The sequence below is a fragment of the Rhipicephalus microplus genome, chromosome X (genome assembly GCF_043290135.1).
Source record: "Rhipicephalus microplus isolate Deutch F79 chromosome X, USDA_Rmic, whole genome shotgun sequence".
Lineage (NCBI taxonomy): Eukaryota > Metazoa > Arthropoda > Arachnida > Ixodida > Ixodidae > Rhipicephalus > Rhipicephalus microplus.
In genome coordinates, this window is record NC_134710.1 from 95,982,760 (window position 1) to 95,999,788 (window position 17,029).

The window sequence follows — 17,029 nt, forward strand, 5'->3', positions numbered from 1 at the left end:
AAATATAGGGGATGTTATTATAAGTAATTTAATGTAAATGTAAAATGTTTCACTTTTTTCATATTTATATTACAAGCACTTCTGATAGCATTCTGTGTACTTTCCTGGGCATTATTGTTAATTCTCATTTATACAGTGTCTAGCAAGTGGCTTAAGTAACAAAACGGGCCTTTCGTAAGCGTTGTCTGTCCCTTGCGGGCCGTTTCATTTGTGGTATGTTTAACTACAGGATTGGGTGCCAACTTGTACTTCGAAGAGTCTTACCACAGTGATCTTTCAGTGAACACGGATTCTGTTTCACTGTTTTTTGACGTTACGGTAGTTCCTGTCACTGATCCGCTCGTTCTGTGTCTTATTTGATGGCAAATAGTAAACACGAAATGAAGCCGAAGAAGTGTTTCTTTGGAGAGGAAACTGTTTCTTAGGAACGCATCTATGTCTGCATTCGTAAAGCAGTTTATAAATTAAACTTTGGTTATCTGGCGGACGGCTAAGCCTTATGCGATAACATTGGCCATTAGGTTCATATTATGTTAATATATAATTAAAATTTGAACGCTAAATAAGCAAGTCCGAAAAAAAAGCTTGTCCATCGCGGCAGTGGGTTTGACACAATCAAAGCAGCTGCACAATACGCCAGTTTTCAGAAATAAAAAACCTTTCCTCGTTAATTGTATTCAGCGGCCGAAGGAAGTGAACAAAGGTGCTAGTGAAGAGTACTTACACGCAAATTCTGTCTTGTGATGGATTGTGACTTACAATCTCATTAAACAACAAACCGCACGCGAAGAACTCTTTTGTTGCGTCTTCTTCCTGGCACGTGTGATCTTGAGTGTAGCCTACACAGAAGCGCAAGATCATAGCATAAATGTCCACTTGAAGCAATGGCGCTAGTGGGGTGATATTCTCAAAGATATAACCTCAAACACGAGACACACTTCATGTCCTCTAGGCTTACCCTCAAGTCTTTTGGCAACGTTCATGGCAGTGAGTTTGAGCTCAGCATAGCACATCTCGCGATATTTTTGGGTCAGCACCTTAGGAAAGTATTCCATGTGCATCATAAGCTCTGTATCCTCTTCGCAGGATTCGCTGTGAAGGACTGTGTTCAAGCAACTGTAGTAGCGACTTAGAGACCTGGTGCAAGGAGTAAAAAAAAACACAAAAAATTGCACCTGAACAACGTTTAACAAGGCGAAAGTTCAAATAGATTCTCTACTGTTGATTCCTGCAACCTGGTATTTAATGCTGTTGATTAAATTTGCTGTCATTAAAGAGAGTCAAGGCCTCTTAATAGCTTTGGCTCTTGCAACAGAAAATGTTACCCAATGGGGAAATGTCTTTCAATAGTTCAAATATCACGAAAACAGATGCTTCTGGCAAGGTAAAATATTTTATGTCATTTTCATGGCTATTACTGACAACCGAGCTAGAAAATGAAAATTGCTCTAACCTGCAAATTTGGTGAGATTCGACTTCTTTGTCGTCTTCTATTTTCCGTAATCTAGTCTGAAATTTCTTGGCACACAGGAACTGCGTCTCCCATGCTTTGTCTCTTGTGCACAAGTCGAGCTTCGCACGATATCCTGTAGGTAATCTCGACGGTGATGACGCTGTAACGAAAAGAAGCAAACAAACCCAGAGATTTAATTACTTTGCGATGCTGCTGGCTTCTTTTTTGATGGAGAACTTTGCTGCCATTGTTGTCCTGCAGACATACCGTTGACTTCTGGAATGCATTCGATGTGGTTTTCTTGGATGTATTGGTGCATTGGGTCTAGCTGCTTCACCAAGAACTCTTTGTTGTCACATCCAGTCGCTTCGATCGCATCAGCAAGGCACATTTTATACTTTCCGATAACCCTGCATCGTTGGAAGGAATATGTGAATGTCAACATCGCACTTTACACACTTTTGAGGTCACGCATGTCAGTAGGTAAATGAAAACTGAATAAATAGGTAAATAATAAAAACTAGTTGTATGGCAGGTGCTGCAATTATAAAAAAAATATCGATCATATCTCACTTCTAGTCACGAATGGTGTAACAGTTTTTTTCAATCCCAGACCAAGTACCGTTTCACCTAAACTATTTTCAGAATCGAGTAGTCGGAATAGTGGGTGATGCAAACGAAATATTGGCTTAAACAGTCAAAAAAAATTGCTCCTTTGTTTCTGACGCATGCCCCATTCCTTGACCCCCATGTCTGCCAAGACTATTGGGCTACGTATCCGCATATCTGCCGCTCCTTGTCAACGTGCTATTTGTCACGTAATTGAGACATTGAAATGTCTACTCTTTTTTTAAGCAACCGTGCTCGCTAGTTTTGTGCGCGTTTCTGTCATTTCGATTTTCGCTATAGAACCTTTGGCATTAAAAGGGTGATGCTCAGGTCTAGCGGAAAACGGTATTTGCCTTGTGGCGGCCATTCAGTTGCCGGACAGGGCTCGCTGGGAACTTTGCAAAAGTACTGACGATACTGCATGATGTATCCTGTAATTAAAAACCCTTTCTCGTGATTTTCTATGGTATGTGCTAGATGTACCAGATGTTCGACATATTTCATGTAAAACTCTAAGCACCTAAATGTTTTGATGATGGAATGCTTCAAAATCAGAAATCTTACAGCTTCGCTTCGCATGTTTGAAGATGAGACCCAAAAACAAAACCAAGAATAAAGAAAGTGGGAATGAAAAAGTAAAAATCGCTCGCTGGCTTTTTCGGTTTTTATTTCCAAGCACGAGCCCCACTGTACATCCTGCTTGGCACTGTACACCTCCAATGGCCGTTCAGGGAAGTATGAAGGGGTTAAACGCCCCAAATCTCTAAATCTCTCAATTTTGCGCGCACGCACGCACACACACACACACACACACACACACACACACACACACACACACACACACGCACGCACACACACACACACACACGCACACACACACACACACACGCACACGCGCACACACACACAGGGGGGGGGGGGAGAGATGGTTATTTCGCAAACGTAAAAACGTATATGCCAAGCGCCTATGTAATCGGTGAGACAGCCTTTCAGGAAAATTTATTGTCACTTACGCGCACATGAACTTCATATCTCCATGGTTATGGGGAATGTTCAACTTAAATATATCGTCGCACACCTGTCTCTGAGGCTCAAAACGTGTGGTGTCGCAAGCACTGTCATCTGTAAAGAAACGAATGCAGCAAAGAAAGCAAGTCAGTCATTCGAATGAAGAAGGCGTACAATCAAAGCTATAACGTTCTACGTGGAAGTGTTTAAAATGAGCTATTTTTTTCGTTTTTTAGAGGGCAATAGATATATTGTCACTGTGTCGTGACGTGGAGAAAATGAACAAGCTGTAGGTCAAAAAAAAAAAAAAACTGTTTATTCGGCTGAACTTCTTCCCGGTGAATGGAGAGTCAATTTACAGCGATAGACACTGGTGCTGATTGCGGCAAACTGAGTATCGGCCGTAGATCAACTGACAAGTGGTGAATAGCGTCGTAACATATGCTTGTACCATCAAATATTCTAGCGTTATAGCTGGCGCCCACGCGCTGGCTATGACGCTAACTTGGGCGCTTGAAGGAACCGTAATTATAGTTCTAGAAAGAGCAGTTATGTTCGCGTTCGGCACGTAATTGCGTCGAATGGTTCTACGAGTATCTCGATTGCTATTGTTCGTTCGGGGTGGTTTGAACAAGGCAGCATTTACTGTGCAAATAAGCCAACCACATACACGGGATTTTCGAGCGACTGCGACAAACTAGCTCCGTCGCGTCGTGACGGCTGCAACCCCATGTCGGCGACAAAGTGTCTATGTTGCTAGATTAAAAACTATCGTGCGCATCCCAATAAATTGCGAAAAGAAGTTTGAAAGTAGGTCAATGACAACATGCCAAATTTATTAACCGTCTTGTATGCATAAGGAAACCATAAAAGCGTTTCACGCTTTTATGGTTTCACGCGTTTTTTTTTCGCAATATTTAGTTTAATCGTGACAGGGTGCCTGCCCGGAAGCATACGCTACGATGGCTACAACGAACTTCGCATGCCGATTTCAAACTGCAGCAAGCTGCTATAATTGCCACAAGCTACAACCGAAACATCAAAATAAACCATCGATAACAAGATTTACGACATAATGCGGCCGCTGTCTCACTCTCCTTGTGAGATGCGAATCGGAAGAATATGGTCGATACCTTGCATTTCTTGAAGTACAAGGGGTAACAAACATTGAGAGGAAATCGCAACCAAATTAATTAACAATGGTGCAGCCATGTTTGTGGAAATCGTCACGCTGGCTTCCAGGAGACAACCAATCTTTTCAAGTTTTTTTCAGAAACGCGCGACGCGATAAGCGACGGCGACGCATGGGCCTCGGCGAGAGCGAATTTTGTCGCGCCTCGCTGTCGTTCGAAAATCTCGTGCATGTGTTTGGACCTTAACGTGATGATAACAATACCGGAGAAAGGAATGTGTGAGAGTTCGTAAAACCGCCTGGGAAAACCTCTTAGTATAGGGCACCTGGACGTCTTAACAGTTTAACTGGCCCCGCTGCGGTGGTCTAGTGGCTAAGGTACTCGGCTGCTGACCCGCAGGTCGCGGGTTCGAATCCCGGCTGCGGCGGCTGCATTTCCGATGGAGGCGGAAATGGTGTAGGCCCGTGTACTCAGATTTGGGTGCACGTTAAAGAACCCCAGGTGGTCAAAATTTCCGGAGCCCTCCACTACGGCGTCTCTCATAATCATATGGTGGTTTTGGGACGTTAAACCCCACATATCAATCAATAACAGTTTAACTGCATGAGCTGTTGCAAGATAGGCACAGTGAGCGTGCGTACAAAAAAAATTAAGGTATAAAAATGCGAAACTGTGCGAGGAAGTATATCCACATTACGAAACGGGAAGATAAATATTTATCTTACATGTTGATCTCAGCACCGACACTTCGACAACTTCGTAGCCATAGCAGGTAGCCAAACAGAGCACAGCGCCCAAGAAGCTGACAAAGGCCTTCATTTCCAGCCTGAGACCTGCGTCAGTTGCTAATGGCAAAATAATAAAAAAAACACCCAAACATGAGTCAATTGAGGCACTTTGAGTTGCTTGCCAAAAAAAGTTATAGGGGAATACAAGATTATTGAATTTAACATCACTTCAGCTCCCTAACTGGGGTAGTATTCATAGTGCTTTTTTTTTCTTCTTTAAAACGGTCGATTGATCACTTAAATCGGCTGTGTACCATATTTTGTTCAAAGCAACACTCCCAACTGGAAAGCCGAAAGATCACCTACAAGCCCTACAGAATATTTTGTGTGTGGTTGTTTGTCTTGTACTTTCATCATAATTTGAGCAGAGTGACGGGATATTTTTATACTTTGTTTCAACCATTCAAATAAGAAGGAGCACCGTAGTAATGGGCTTCCTCTGATTTCCCACATTGATAAATACTGCAGCTACCTAAAAACACCTGCAGTTATTCGTTTGCTGCTTCTATATATCTGTCCAGTAATGCATAACACAAATGATGATGATGTTTAATGTTTTGTGGGGCAAGGGCCATTTCATGGCCAAAGAGCGTCAGTTCATCTAACTAAAAAATATGGACAATGATTGTGACAAGCGGCTGTATAAGGGCCATAAAATTCCTCGCGGTAAGGCGGGTAAAACCATACAAGTAATAAAATCATGACCATGCCGTGAAAGGTGTGTGTGGTGTGAATAGGTGACGAAAGTTGGTGATAATGAAAAACGATGGTGGACATGTATGGCATTAGCACAAGTACCTCACTCGTTCATACCCTTGCGTCCAAGGGCCGTGAGTCAAGTGCTTTCTTGTGTAGCCACCGCAGCAAAAACCTCTCTGGAGAGGCTGTGCTACGGAATGCCCGGGTATATGATATGAACACTATGAATTTCTTTTAAAAACGCTAACAATGATTTGTGACTAAAAAGCGGTTCCCTACCGAGGAACATTGCAGGGTGTAAAGGTATATGTTGTCGGTAGGGTAATGAAAAGTGTTGTTTTCTTAGAGTGTCCAATTGTTTGCACTGAATTAAAATGTGAAGGACTGTTAATCCTTCACCACATCTGTCACACAGTGGTGGATCCCCACCGGCCAAAAGATGTGTGTGTGTCGTGTATGTGTGTCCTATCCTGAGTCGTAAGTATTACCTCTGTATGACGCGATTTCGATACGGGCAGCCAATGACCAAGGTGTGGCTTAACAATGTGTAGTTTGTTTTGTGTGTGTGTATCCCACTTGCTCTGCCAGTAGTCCCTGAGATTTCGTTTGAGAGACTGCTTAAGATCAAGGGCCGGGATTGATATGAGTGTAGGGGCAGTGCTTTTGTGGACGGATGCAGCGAGCTGATCCGCCCTCACGTTGCCTTGAATCTCACGGTGCCCTGGCACCCAGCACACTACAACATGTTTTTTGAGTGTGTAGAGTGTGCACAAAATGGAGTAAAGTGAGACAAGGACTAGGTTTTTTTGTTTTTTAAGAGTGTGCACAGCCGTTACCACACTGAGGAAGTCCGTATAAATTACTGCTTATTGTATTTGTAATTGCTTGATGTGTTTAGCTGCAACAAGTATCGCATAAGCTTCCGCAGTGAAGATACTTGTGCCTGGATGTAGAGGGCCAGCATCCCAAAAGGATGGGCCGACAGCAGCGTAGGACACAGAGAAGTTGGACTTGGAGGCATCTGTAAAGAACTCGGGACGTGTGTATTTGTGTTGAAGTTCCAGGAAGTATGTTAGGATATGGGCAATAGGCGCATGTTTTGTAACGTCTAGAAAAGACACATCGCAGTCTATAGTCTGCCATTGCCACGGTGGCGGGTATGCTACAGGAGCCATTAAACTGTGTTCAAGTGAGACTCCAGTTTCCTCAGCTAGACTCTTCAGGCGAACTGAGAAGGGCTGCCTCATTGAAGGCCTGTTTTGAAACAGAATTGAGCTCGACAAATCATTAATAGTAGAGTATGAGGGGTGCTTCTTGTCTGCTTTCACTTTAAGGAAATAAACAAAGGACACGTATGTTCTCTGCAGATGAAGCGACCACTCATTTGACTCAACATAAAGGCTTTCTACAGGGCTGGTGCGAAAAGCACCCGTAGAAAGACGGATGTCCAAATGGTGCACGGGGTCCAGCATCTTCAAAGCACTTTGAGTCGCAGACTGATAAACAACGGCCCCATAATCTAAGCGGGTGTGAATGAGGCTTCTATACAGGTTCATGAGGCATTGCCTGTCACTACCCCACGTAGTGCGTGACAACACTTTTAAAACATTCATGGCTTTTAAACATTTTCTTTTTAAATTCTTGATGTGTGGTACGAAGGTAAACTTGTTGTCCAATATTAATCCTAAGAATGTATGCTCCGCATTAACAGACAGACGCTGACCGTTCAGTTCAATGTCCGGTTCTGAGTGCATGCCTCTCTTTCGGGAGAACAAGACACACGTGCTTTTTTGTGGGTTCAGTCGGAATCCGTTTTCCTCTGCCCATTTGGAGACCTTGTTTAAACCTAACTGAACCTGCCGCTCACACATTGCCAGATTGCAAGATCTAAAGCCAAGCTGGACGTCATCGACATATGTACAATAAAACATATTCCGAGGAATGGACAAGCGCAAGGAATTCATTTTGATGAGAAAAAGTGTGCAGCTAAGTACATCACCTTGTGGCACGCCTGTTTCCTGGACAAATGTTTGGGAAAGAACCGTGCCCACTCGGACACGGAATGTCCGGTTTGACAGGTAACTTTCGATTATGTGAAACATTCTTCCGTGCACGCCAAGGTGGGACAGGTCTCTTAGAATTCCAAAACGCCATGTTGTATCATAAGCCTTTTCGATATCGAGGAACACAGAGGGAAAATATTGTTTATGGACGAAGGCGTCTCTGATCTGTGCCTCGATACGGACAAGGTGGTCTGTGGTGGATCTACTCTCTCGAAATTCGCACTGAAATGGGTCGAGCAAATTGTTTGTTTCAAGGAAATGTACAAGTCGGCAGTTTATCATTTTTTCGAAGACTTTGCACAAGCAGCTTGTAAGTGCAATAGGCCTATAACTTGAAGCTAAAGAAGGGTCCTTGCCCTCTTTCAAAATTGGAATAATAATAGCCTCTTTCCAGAAGGTAGGGATAGTGCCAGAAGACCAGATAGCATTGTACAAACAAAGTAAGGTTTTTCGTGTTTCGGCTGGTAGGTTTTTTAACACCACACGATCAGAACCTGGGGCAGAAGTACTGCAGGAGTTTAGAGATGTTCGGAGCTCAGCTAGACTGAAAGCTTGGTTATACGCCTCGTATCTAGTGGATTTGTGTTCGAGTTTCTGCTTTTCTATTCTTGTTCTGTATTTTTGGAAAGTGTCAGTATAGTGGGACGAGCTGGATACCCGTTCAAAGTGTGCACCGAGGAAGTTTGCCTGATCTTCCAAGGTATCACCCTGAGTGTTTACGAGTGGAAGTGTGTGTACTTGTTTCCCTGCTATCCTACCGACCATGTTCCAGACTTTAGCCTCCTGTCTGTATGAATTGATCCCTGACAAAAACTTCTGCCAGCTTTATCTTCTGGCCTGCCGATGCGTTCTCCTAGCTTGAGACTTTATTTTCTTGAAGGTGTCAAAATTTTCGGCTGTCGGTGAGTTCCGAAGCAGCCTCCAAGCTCTGTTTTGCTGTTTGCGCGCGTTTCGGCATTCAGAGTTCCACCATGGCACACGCCGTTTTCCAGGGTGTCCATTTGTTTGTGGGATGCATTTTGTTGCAGCATCAATCAAAAACGCTGTGAAGAAGTTGACAGCAACATCAATGTTCAAAGTACATATGTCATTCCAACCTAGACGAGCGATGGTATAAAACTGTTCCCAGTCGGCTCTGTTTATGAGCCACTTGGGAACACGTGGTGGACACTCAGTTACTGTATTTATGCTCAAAACTACGGGGAAGTGGTCACTTCCGTACAGATTACTGACAACTTTCCACTGGAGTAGAGATACAAGAGATGGAGATACTATGCTTAGGTCTATGGAGGAGTAGGTGTTATTGGCGAGATTATAATAGGTTGGTTCTTTTCGATTTAGGAGACACGCGCTCGACGAGAGAAGGAACTGTTCAATCAGTCGACCTCGCGCGTCATACCGAGAGTCACCCCATAGCCTGCTATGCGTATTAAAGTCTCCAAGGAGAACATAATGTTCCGAAAGTTCATCAATTAAAGAGTGTAAATCACGTTTTTGCAGCTGATAGCTATGAGGAATGTAAATAGTGCAGATTGTGATCAGTTTATTAAAAAAAACCGCTCGAACAGCCACTGCCTCAAGGGATGTTTGGAGTTGTAAGTGTGTGCATGCAATTCCTTGACTCACTATGATGGCAACACCTCCGGATGATGTCATGGCATCATCACGGTCCTTTCGAAAAATAACGTATTTACGAAGAAAATTTGTGTGTTTTGAATTAAGGTGTGTTTCTTGTACACACAGCACTTTTAGTGAGTGTTCGTGTAAAAGTTCTTGGATGTCGTCAAGGTTTCTGAGAAGGCCCCTGACGTTCTATTGTATAATTTGAGTGTTCATGGTGAATGTAAAATAATGCTGTGTGTACGAAAAGCGAGTGGCTGTTTAGACTGGGAGTTTGAGTTCACTTAACAGGGCCGTCACCAGGCCCTGTTATTTGCTTTTTTGTTTTCTTGGCGCGCTCCAAGGAGCCACGCCGCTCTTTCGGCACCAAGGGTGCCGACGTATTCATTGCCCCCTCGGAGGCACTGGATGCCCGCACGTGCGGGCTGTTAGTTCGGATTTCGGGCCTCGCCTGGTGAGGGGAGGCCTTGAGACCCGAAGACTGTGGAGTCTCCTGTCTCTGTTTGGGAGTAGGCGGTGTAGCCTGGGCTACAGCCACCTTGGGGGCAGGTGCCACAACCGCCGGATCGGTATGCGCGGGCCGAAGGAGTGGCGAGGGCTGGTGCGGCGGTGCCCCCTGACGCGCCGCATCAGCGTATGTAGGTCCATAGAATGGAGCGACTCTTCGCCGTGCTTCCTGAAATGATATGTTCTCCTTCACCTTTAATGTAATTATTTCTTTTTCTTTTTTCCGGTATGTGCAGGAGCGTGAATATGCGGCATGGTTTCCTTCGCAGTTTACACAGTGTGGCGGTTGTTTGCAGTTCTCAGACACGGGGCCTAGGACTCCACATTGTGCACAAGTCTGGCGACCACGACAGGTTTTAGAGCCATGGCCATACCTCTGGCATTGGAAGCAACGACGAGGGTTTGGTATATACGGCCTGATAGATGTCTTTGTGTACCCTGTTTGAATGGAATCTGGTAGTTTACTGGATGCAAACGTGAGTATCAAGTGTTTCGTTGGTATTTCCTTATTATCTCTTCTGATGATAATTCTCTGTACATTATTGACATTTTGGCTCTTCCACCCTTCCAAAAGTTCAGTTTCGGTGAGTTCAAGTAAGTCTGCATCAGATACCACTCCACGAGTGATGTTCATAGATCTGTGTGGTGTTACGGTGATCGGTACGTCACCAAACGTTGAGAGGCTGTCTAGCTTTACAAATTGTGCTTTGTCCCGAATTTCGAGAAGAAGGTCTCCGCTAGCCATTTTGGTTACTTTGTATCCAGCCCCGAGAGTTTCAGTAAGACACCTGGCAACTACGAAAGGAGATACGGTCCTGGCTTGCTTTCCGGTTTTTTCACAGTGAATGACGTGGAAGTGGGGAAAAGTTTCTATTGGCTGGTTGAAGAAATTTATGTCGTCGGTGCGTACCCGCTTTAGGCCGGTACGATCAGACAGTTGAGGGAATGCTCCATGCATGCCGGTCTTATTTTTGTTCAGCAGCGTTGGCGGCCACCCACCACGGAGCCCAACAAGGGGACGCTGCAAGTCTGCAGGTGCTGAAAGCTTGCAGACGTCAGCCGTACAACACTGCCATAACCCAATGCGCCTAGACCAAGGTAGGCTATTTACACCGGGTTAACCCTTGCCGCCAGGAAAATTGGAAGTAAACAGAAGAGAGAAGTAGACAGGAAAGCTAAAAAAGTAAGAAAGACGAAGATGTAGGGAGAGAGAGATAGGAAAAGGCGACTGTCGATTTCCCCTGGGTGGGTCATCCCAGGGGTGCCATCTACGTGAAGCCGGGGCCGAAGGGGTGTGTTGCCTCTGCCGGGGGGCCTTAAAGGTCCAATCACCCAGCGTCGGCTCAACCCCCAGGATCCCCTTTTCCCCGGACACGGCAAAGCCACGCACGGCTAGGCGTGGGAGGGAGTCGAAACTCCCCCGTTAGCTCGGGTCCGTGGTGTCGCTACACACCAAACGCCTGCTTACATAGGCGCCCCTGCGGGGAATGCATAACACAAAGCGCCTATATATATATATATATATATATATATATATATATATATATATATATATATATATATATATATATATATATATATATAATAAGAGAAAGAAGTGTATACCTAAGGGCTCGTTTTTCCGTGTTTTAACACAATATTAATGAGATCTAACAGACAGTAATGCTAAGGAATGTACAGGGGAAGTTATTAGAACCAATGGAATGTAAATAAGAAAGAAAAGTGGATGAAAAAATAGCCAGCCGTGGGCAGGAATCGAACCTACGACCTTCGAATAACGCGTTCGATGTTCTAACCACTGAGCTACCAAAGCGGCCTTCCTCCATCCACTTTTTTTTTTTTTTGGGGGGGGGGGGGGGGGGTTTATATGTGAATTTAGAAGTAGGAGTGACAGTCAGCGCCATCTATAAGCCAAATGGCGAGTGTGAAAACACTCTTATGCGCATGTTTGGCGTCACGTAGCACGTGAACTTATTATGAGCGGGCAGCTGATTAATTGTCCCTCTTATACAACCTAAACACACCTAGTCTGCCAGTACGAGACCCTCGTTCAATGAAATAAGGGAAAGGAGTGTATACCTAAGGGCTCGTTTTTCCGTGTTTTAACACAATATTAATGAGATCTAACAGACAGTAATGTCAAGGAATGTACAGGGGAAGTTATTAGAACCTATGGAATGTAAATAAAAAAGAAAAGTGGGTGAAAAAATAGCCAGCCGTAGGCAGGAATCGAAGCTACGACCTTCGCATAACGCGTTCGATGCTCTAACCACTGAGCTACCAAAGCGGCCTTCCCTCCATCCACTTTTTTTTGGGGGGTTTATATGTGAATTTAGAAGTAGGAGTGACAGTCAGCGCCATCTATAAGCCAAATGGCGAGTGTGAAAACACTCTTATGCGCATGTTTGGCGTCACGTAGCACGTGAACTTATTATGAACGGGCAGCTGATTAATTGTCCCTCTTAGACAACCTAAACACACCTAGTCTGCCAGTACGAGACCCTCGTTCAATGAAATAAGGGAAAGAAGTCTATACCTAAGGGCTCGTTTTTCCGTGTTTTAACACAATATTAATGAGATCTAACAGACAGTAATGTCAAGGAATGTACAGGGGAAGTTATTAGAACCAATGGAATGTAAATAAGAAAGAAAAGTGGATGAAAAAATAGCCAGCCGTAGGCAGGAATCGAAGCTACGACCTTCGAATAACGCGTTCGATGCTCTAACCACTGAGCTACCAAAGCGGCCTTCCCTCCATCCACTTTTTTTGGGGGGGTTTATATGTGAATTTAGAAGTAGGAGTGACAGTCAGCGCCATCTATAAGCCAAATGGCGAGTGTGAACACACTCTTATGCGCATGTTTGGCGTCACGTAGCACGTGAACTTATTATGAGCGGGCAGCTGATTAATTGTCCCTCTTATACAACCTAAACACACATAGTCTGCCAGTACGAGACCCTCGTTCAATGAAATAAGGGAAAGAAGTGTATACCTAAGGGCTCGTTTTTCCGTGTTTTAACACAATATTAATGAGATCTAAGAGACAGTAATGCCAAGGAATGTACAGGGGAAGTTATTAGAACCAATGAAATGTAAATAAGAAAGAAAAGTGGATGAAAAAATAGCCAGCCGTGGGCAGGAATCGAACCTACGAACTTCCCCTTTACATTCCTTGGCATTACTGTCTGTTAGATCTCATATATATATATATATATATATATATATATATATATATATATATATATATATATATATATATATATATATATATATATATATATATATATATATATAAAGCATTATGTGGGTAAAGCATTATTCAGTAAAAGAAAAAAAAATCACTAGCACCGGTAGGACAGCACGTAACGCCGTATTACATATACTGATATTTGCGAGTCAATCCACTATATGACATGCTGCATCTGCTTTTTTTTTAAGGCGCCGCCTGTGTAGGCCTTGGGAATACCGTGTCCCTCTATTTCGCGTTCGCGGTGGATACTCTCCGCTTATTTAATGGCTGGAAGGCATCTCGCCAGCTTGTACGCACTTGGATGAATTATTATTATAAATATTTAGAGCTTAATGGGACATAGATGAAAACTGTGAAAATGAACGGGACGAGATTAGGCAGAGAGTGAAGAAACCGACTAATAATAACTGTAGAGATAGAATGGCACTCCTTTAACTTGCGTATAGTGACCGAAAACGTAGGATGCGCAGAAAAACAAGAACACTAAAGGGAGAGAAAATTATTCGTCAGTGACCTGCCTGCGTGCTCCTTGGTTCGTGCCGTCTTGGTTGCATGTTCGTCTAATTATGAAGCAACTAACCTATAAAGTGTGGGTGCGGCAATATCAGCGCAATGTTCGTTACGCAGCGCGGAACTGTAGAATTCACTATTGCTGGTGTCAAGCAATGATCACGTTATGATCTGTCAGTCTTGTTTTGTCGCCACACTGGCTAAGCATCGTCACTGCAGTAGGCCGCTAGGACAAAAGAGTCCTTTGAGCGTGTGCCTTGTGAACCACAAGTAAGCCTTCGGTGCAAAATAATGTTAAAAGGTTTTATCTGTCTCTAGTTGCATTTATTTCGCATCTTATGTTCTACACCAGTGAATGTGTGGACAGAACTGGTGAGCCATCTCTTCTCCAATTGATGGTGTTTACTGTAAGAGAGTACAGTTTAAAGCATAACTTTCGATTGCAGCGCTAATGATTCTATTAGCGTGCCAAAACATCATAAAAATGTCTGACCTACCAAGATAACTTGGTGCGCGTTTTAAAATTACCTCAATGAATCGTATACAATGAAAATAAATTGAACTAGGAGTAGCCATTCCACCAATCAACAGCTCCAAATGTGCCTCACAACTGCCGACTTTGTTTATGATGCACTCGTTATTAAATCCCTTTGAAGTGCTTTTCGGGACTTGCCCTTCGGATATAGTTGCCTGACTCGACGTCCTATCCTAATTTCGCTAATAAGTGGCGAAAACGACTGCATAAGCACACCAGCCTCTAGTAAGTCCGTCGTTTTCTCCAGCTTGACACGCGCCTGAAGCTCGTTTCAGTAGGTTTGCAACAGCAGCGCGAACTCAAAACAAACGAAACCAGAGGCGGCGACCGCGAGGACTCAAAATCGCGTCAGATGCCTCGCTCGCATTTTAGCACTAAGCGTGCGCTGGTACTGTTAGCCGGCGCTCGCGGAAAACGCTACCGCCGTTAAGCCTTACAGCCACCACAAGACTCTGATGAAGCGCACGCATTGCACATTAAGTGCCGCGAAAAATGACCATAATGAATCGATTCTACGGTACCTGGAACAGGCTTGCTAATCGGGCTTCCTCGGATGGTGGTCGATAGCGTCGTTTACATGGCCCACCTTGGCTCAGAGTCCGAGGGGCCGGTTCACTTCGAAGGCACGCGACCGTGCGCGTCGAGAACGTGGCTCGCAGCCGCTCTCGATGATCCTGCGGGTTGCCGATGACCATGGTGCGGCCCACTACCACCGCATGAGCCCTTCAATGGGCTCATGCATGGCGGCAAACTACGTGAAAAAGCGAAGGTTGGAGGAAATGAAAATAGGGACCTACTGCTACAGCAGTCTTATTTTTACGCCAGCATTTTGTAGGGTTACGGTACATCTTAAATTAATGAGTTAGCTGCTAACGTTACTTCGCATAGTGTTCTCATTTCTCGCTATTGCATTTATTGGTTCGCCATTGCGCCGGAAATGTGACTTCATTACTTCTGATGATGACTAATGCCCAATTGAGGGAATAGGCTGAGTAGTGTGTAGATTTTTCTATTTTCTATTTGACGTCATCGCTTATCGCGGTCTTCTTCTTTTCTTTGGATACTAATGCGGCTTCTTAATTTTATACGTTTTCAATCTTTCATTTGCTTCATTCACAAAAATTTATTTATAAGAGTACTAAATTCCGGTCTAAAACTAAAACAATAATTCATATTGCCTTTTTTATGCCTCCTGATCCTTTATTAAACATGTGGGTTTTTCTATCATCGTTTCAAGGAAGGTAAGTTGACCACGTCCAACCTGTTTTAAAGCCTGGAAAAGTGATTTATCGCGGTCGAGAATAATGGAAGTGGCCATAACCAAACTTCGCTGCCGGGTTACCTCCCTTAGCTTTTACATGCACAGAGCATGTCAAGCGTTGTCTCCTCTGTGTATCTTCTGTAAGGAGGAGGAAACAATCAGTCATTACTTTCTATCCTGCCGCCGCTATACGTCATTCAGAAGAAAATTCATAGCACACCTCCTCGAAACTTGGGTCTGGAAATATCCGAATCAGTTGTTCTATAATTCGGCGCCTCGACTCTGGGCTACAGTCACAGGGATGTTTACTACGCAATAGAGGAATTTATCAGTCAGACTAAATGAATATAGAGCTAAATTCTTCATTCATTTAAACGTTTAATTATTATTATTCAGTAATTAATAGTTTGGAAACCTATCCCTATCATATACTAGTAGTATTGCGAAAATCGCCTAACACTCGGCCAATCCGCTGCATTGGGTAAAAGCAAGAAGAAGAAGAAGAAGAAGAAGAAGAAGAAGAAGAAGAAGAAGAAGAAGAAGAAGAAGAAGAAGAGGAAGAAGAAGAAGAAGAGGAAGAAGAAGAAGAAGAAGAAGAAGAAGAAGAAGAAGAAGAAGAGGAGGAGGAGGAGGAGGAGGAGGAAGAAGAGGAGGAAGAGGAGGAGGAGGAGGAGGAGGAAGAGGAGGAGGAAGAGGAGGAGGAGGAAGAGGAGGAAGAAGAAGAGGAGGAAGAGGAGGAGGAGGAAGAAGAGGAAGAGGAAGAAGAGGAAGAGGAAGAAAAAGGAAGAGGAAGAAAAAGGAACAGGAAGGAAGAGGAAGAGGAAGAAAAAGGAAGAAAAAGGAAGAGGAAGGAAGAAAAAGGAAGAGGAAGGAAGAGGAAGAAAAAGGAAGAGGAAGGAAGAGGAAGAGGAAGAAAAAGGAAGAAAAAGGAAGAGGAAGAAAGAGGAAGAGGAAGAAAAAGGAAGAAAAAGGAAGAGGAAGAAAAAGGAAGAGGAAGAAAAAGGAAAAGAAGAAAAAGGAAAAGGAAGAAAAAGGAAAAGGAAGAAAAAGGAAGGAAAAGGAAAAGGAAGAAAAAGGAAGGAAAAGGAAAAGAAGAAGAAGAAGAAGAAGAAGAAGAAGAAGAAGAAGAAGAAGAAGAAGAAGAAGAAGAAGTCGTCAAAAAAAATCTATTACTCTCAAGGGCAGAGTGAAGTAAACGCAGCTGAGTGGTAAACATAACACCTCAAATCTCAAAATTGCTCAACTTGATTTTTTTCCGTTTGCTCTTTTTATGTTGTTTTTATTTTTTCATTAGTCTTATTATAATACCAATTCATTGCACATAGATAAAATGATCACAGAAAAACTGCACTACACATTCTTGGCCAATCCCCCTGAGTGGGTATGAGCCAACCTCTCAGGGAAACAAAACAAAACAAAAACAGAAGAAGAAGAAGAAGAAGAAGAAGAAGAAGAAGAAGAAGAAGAAGAAGAAGAAGAAGAAGAAGAAGAAGAAGAAGAAGAAGAAGAAGAAGAAGAAGAAGAAGAAGAAGAAGAAGAAGATTGTAAGTGATACAGAATTTTAGAGGTGAATAAGACTGTCCAGTATGAGA

General features: G+C 43.5%; 1 protein-coding gene across 1 annotated transcript in view; it reads right to left on the reverse strand.

Moving 5' to 3' along the window:
• LOC142776913 (uncharacterized) overlaps positions 1-14,849 on the reverse strand; it is a 32,327-nt gene extending 17,478 nt beyond the window's left edge. The window contains exons 1-7 of the mRNA XM_075881238.1: positions 14,698-14,849; positions 4,929-5,048; positions 3,076-3,184; positions 1,721-1,863; positions 1,454-1,613; positions 959-1,137; positions 725-839 (exon numbers count right to left, since the gene is read on the reverse strand). Of these exons, the coding sequence (XP_075737353.1) occupies positions 725-839; positions 959-1,137; positions 1,454-1,613; positions 1,721-1,863; positions 3,076-3,184; positions 4,929-5,022 (800 nt within the window). The 5' untranslated portion in view covers positions 5,023-5,048; positions 14,698-14,849. The remainder of the gene's footprint in view (positions 1-724; positions 840-958; positions 1,138-1,453; positions 1,614-1,720; positions 1,864-3,075; positions 3,185-4,928; positions 5,049-14,697) is intronic.
• Between the last annotated feature and the right edge of the window lie 2,180 nt (positions 14,850-17,029).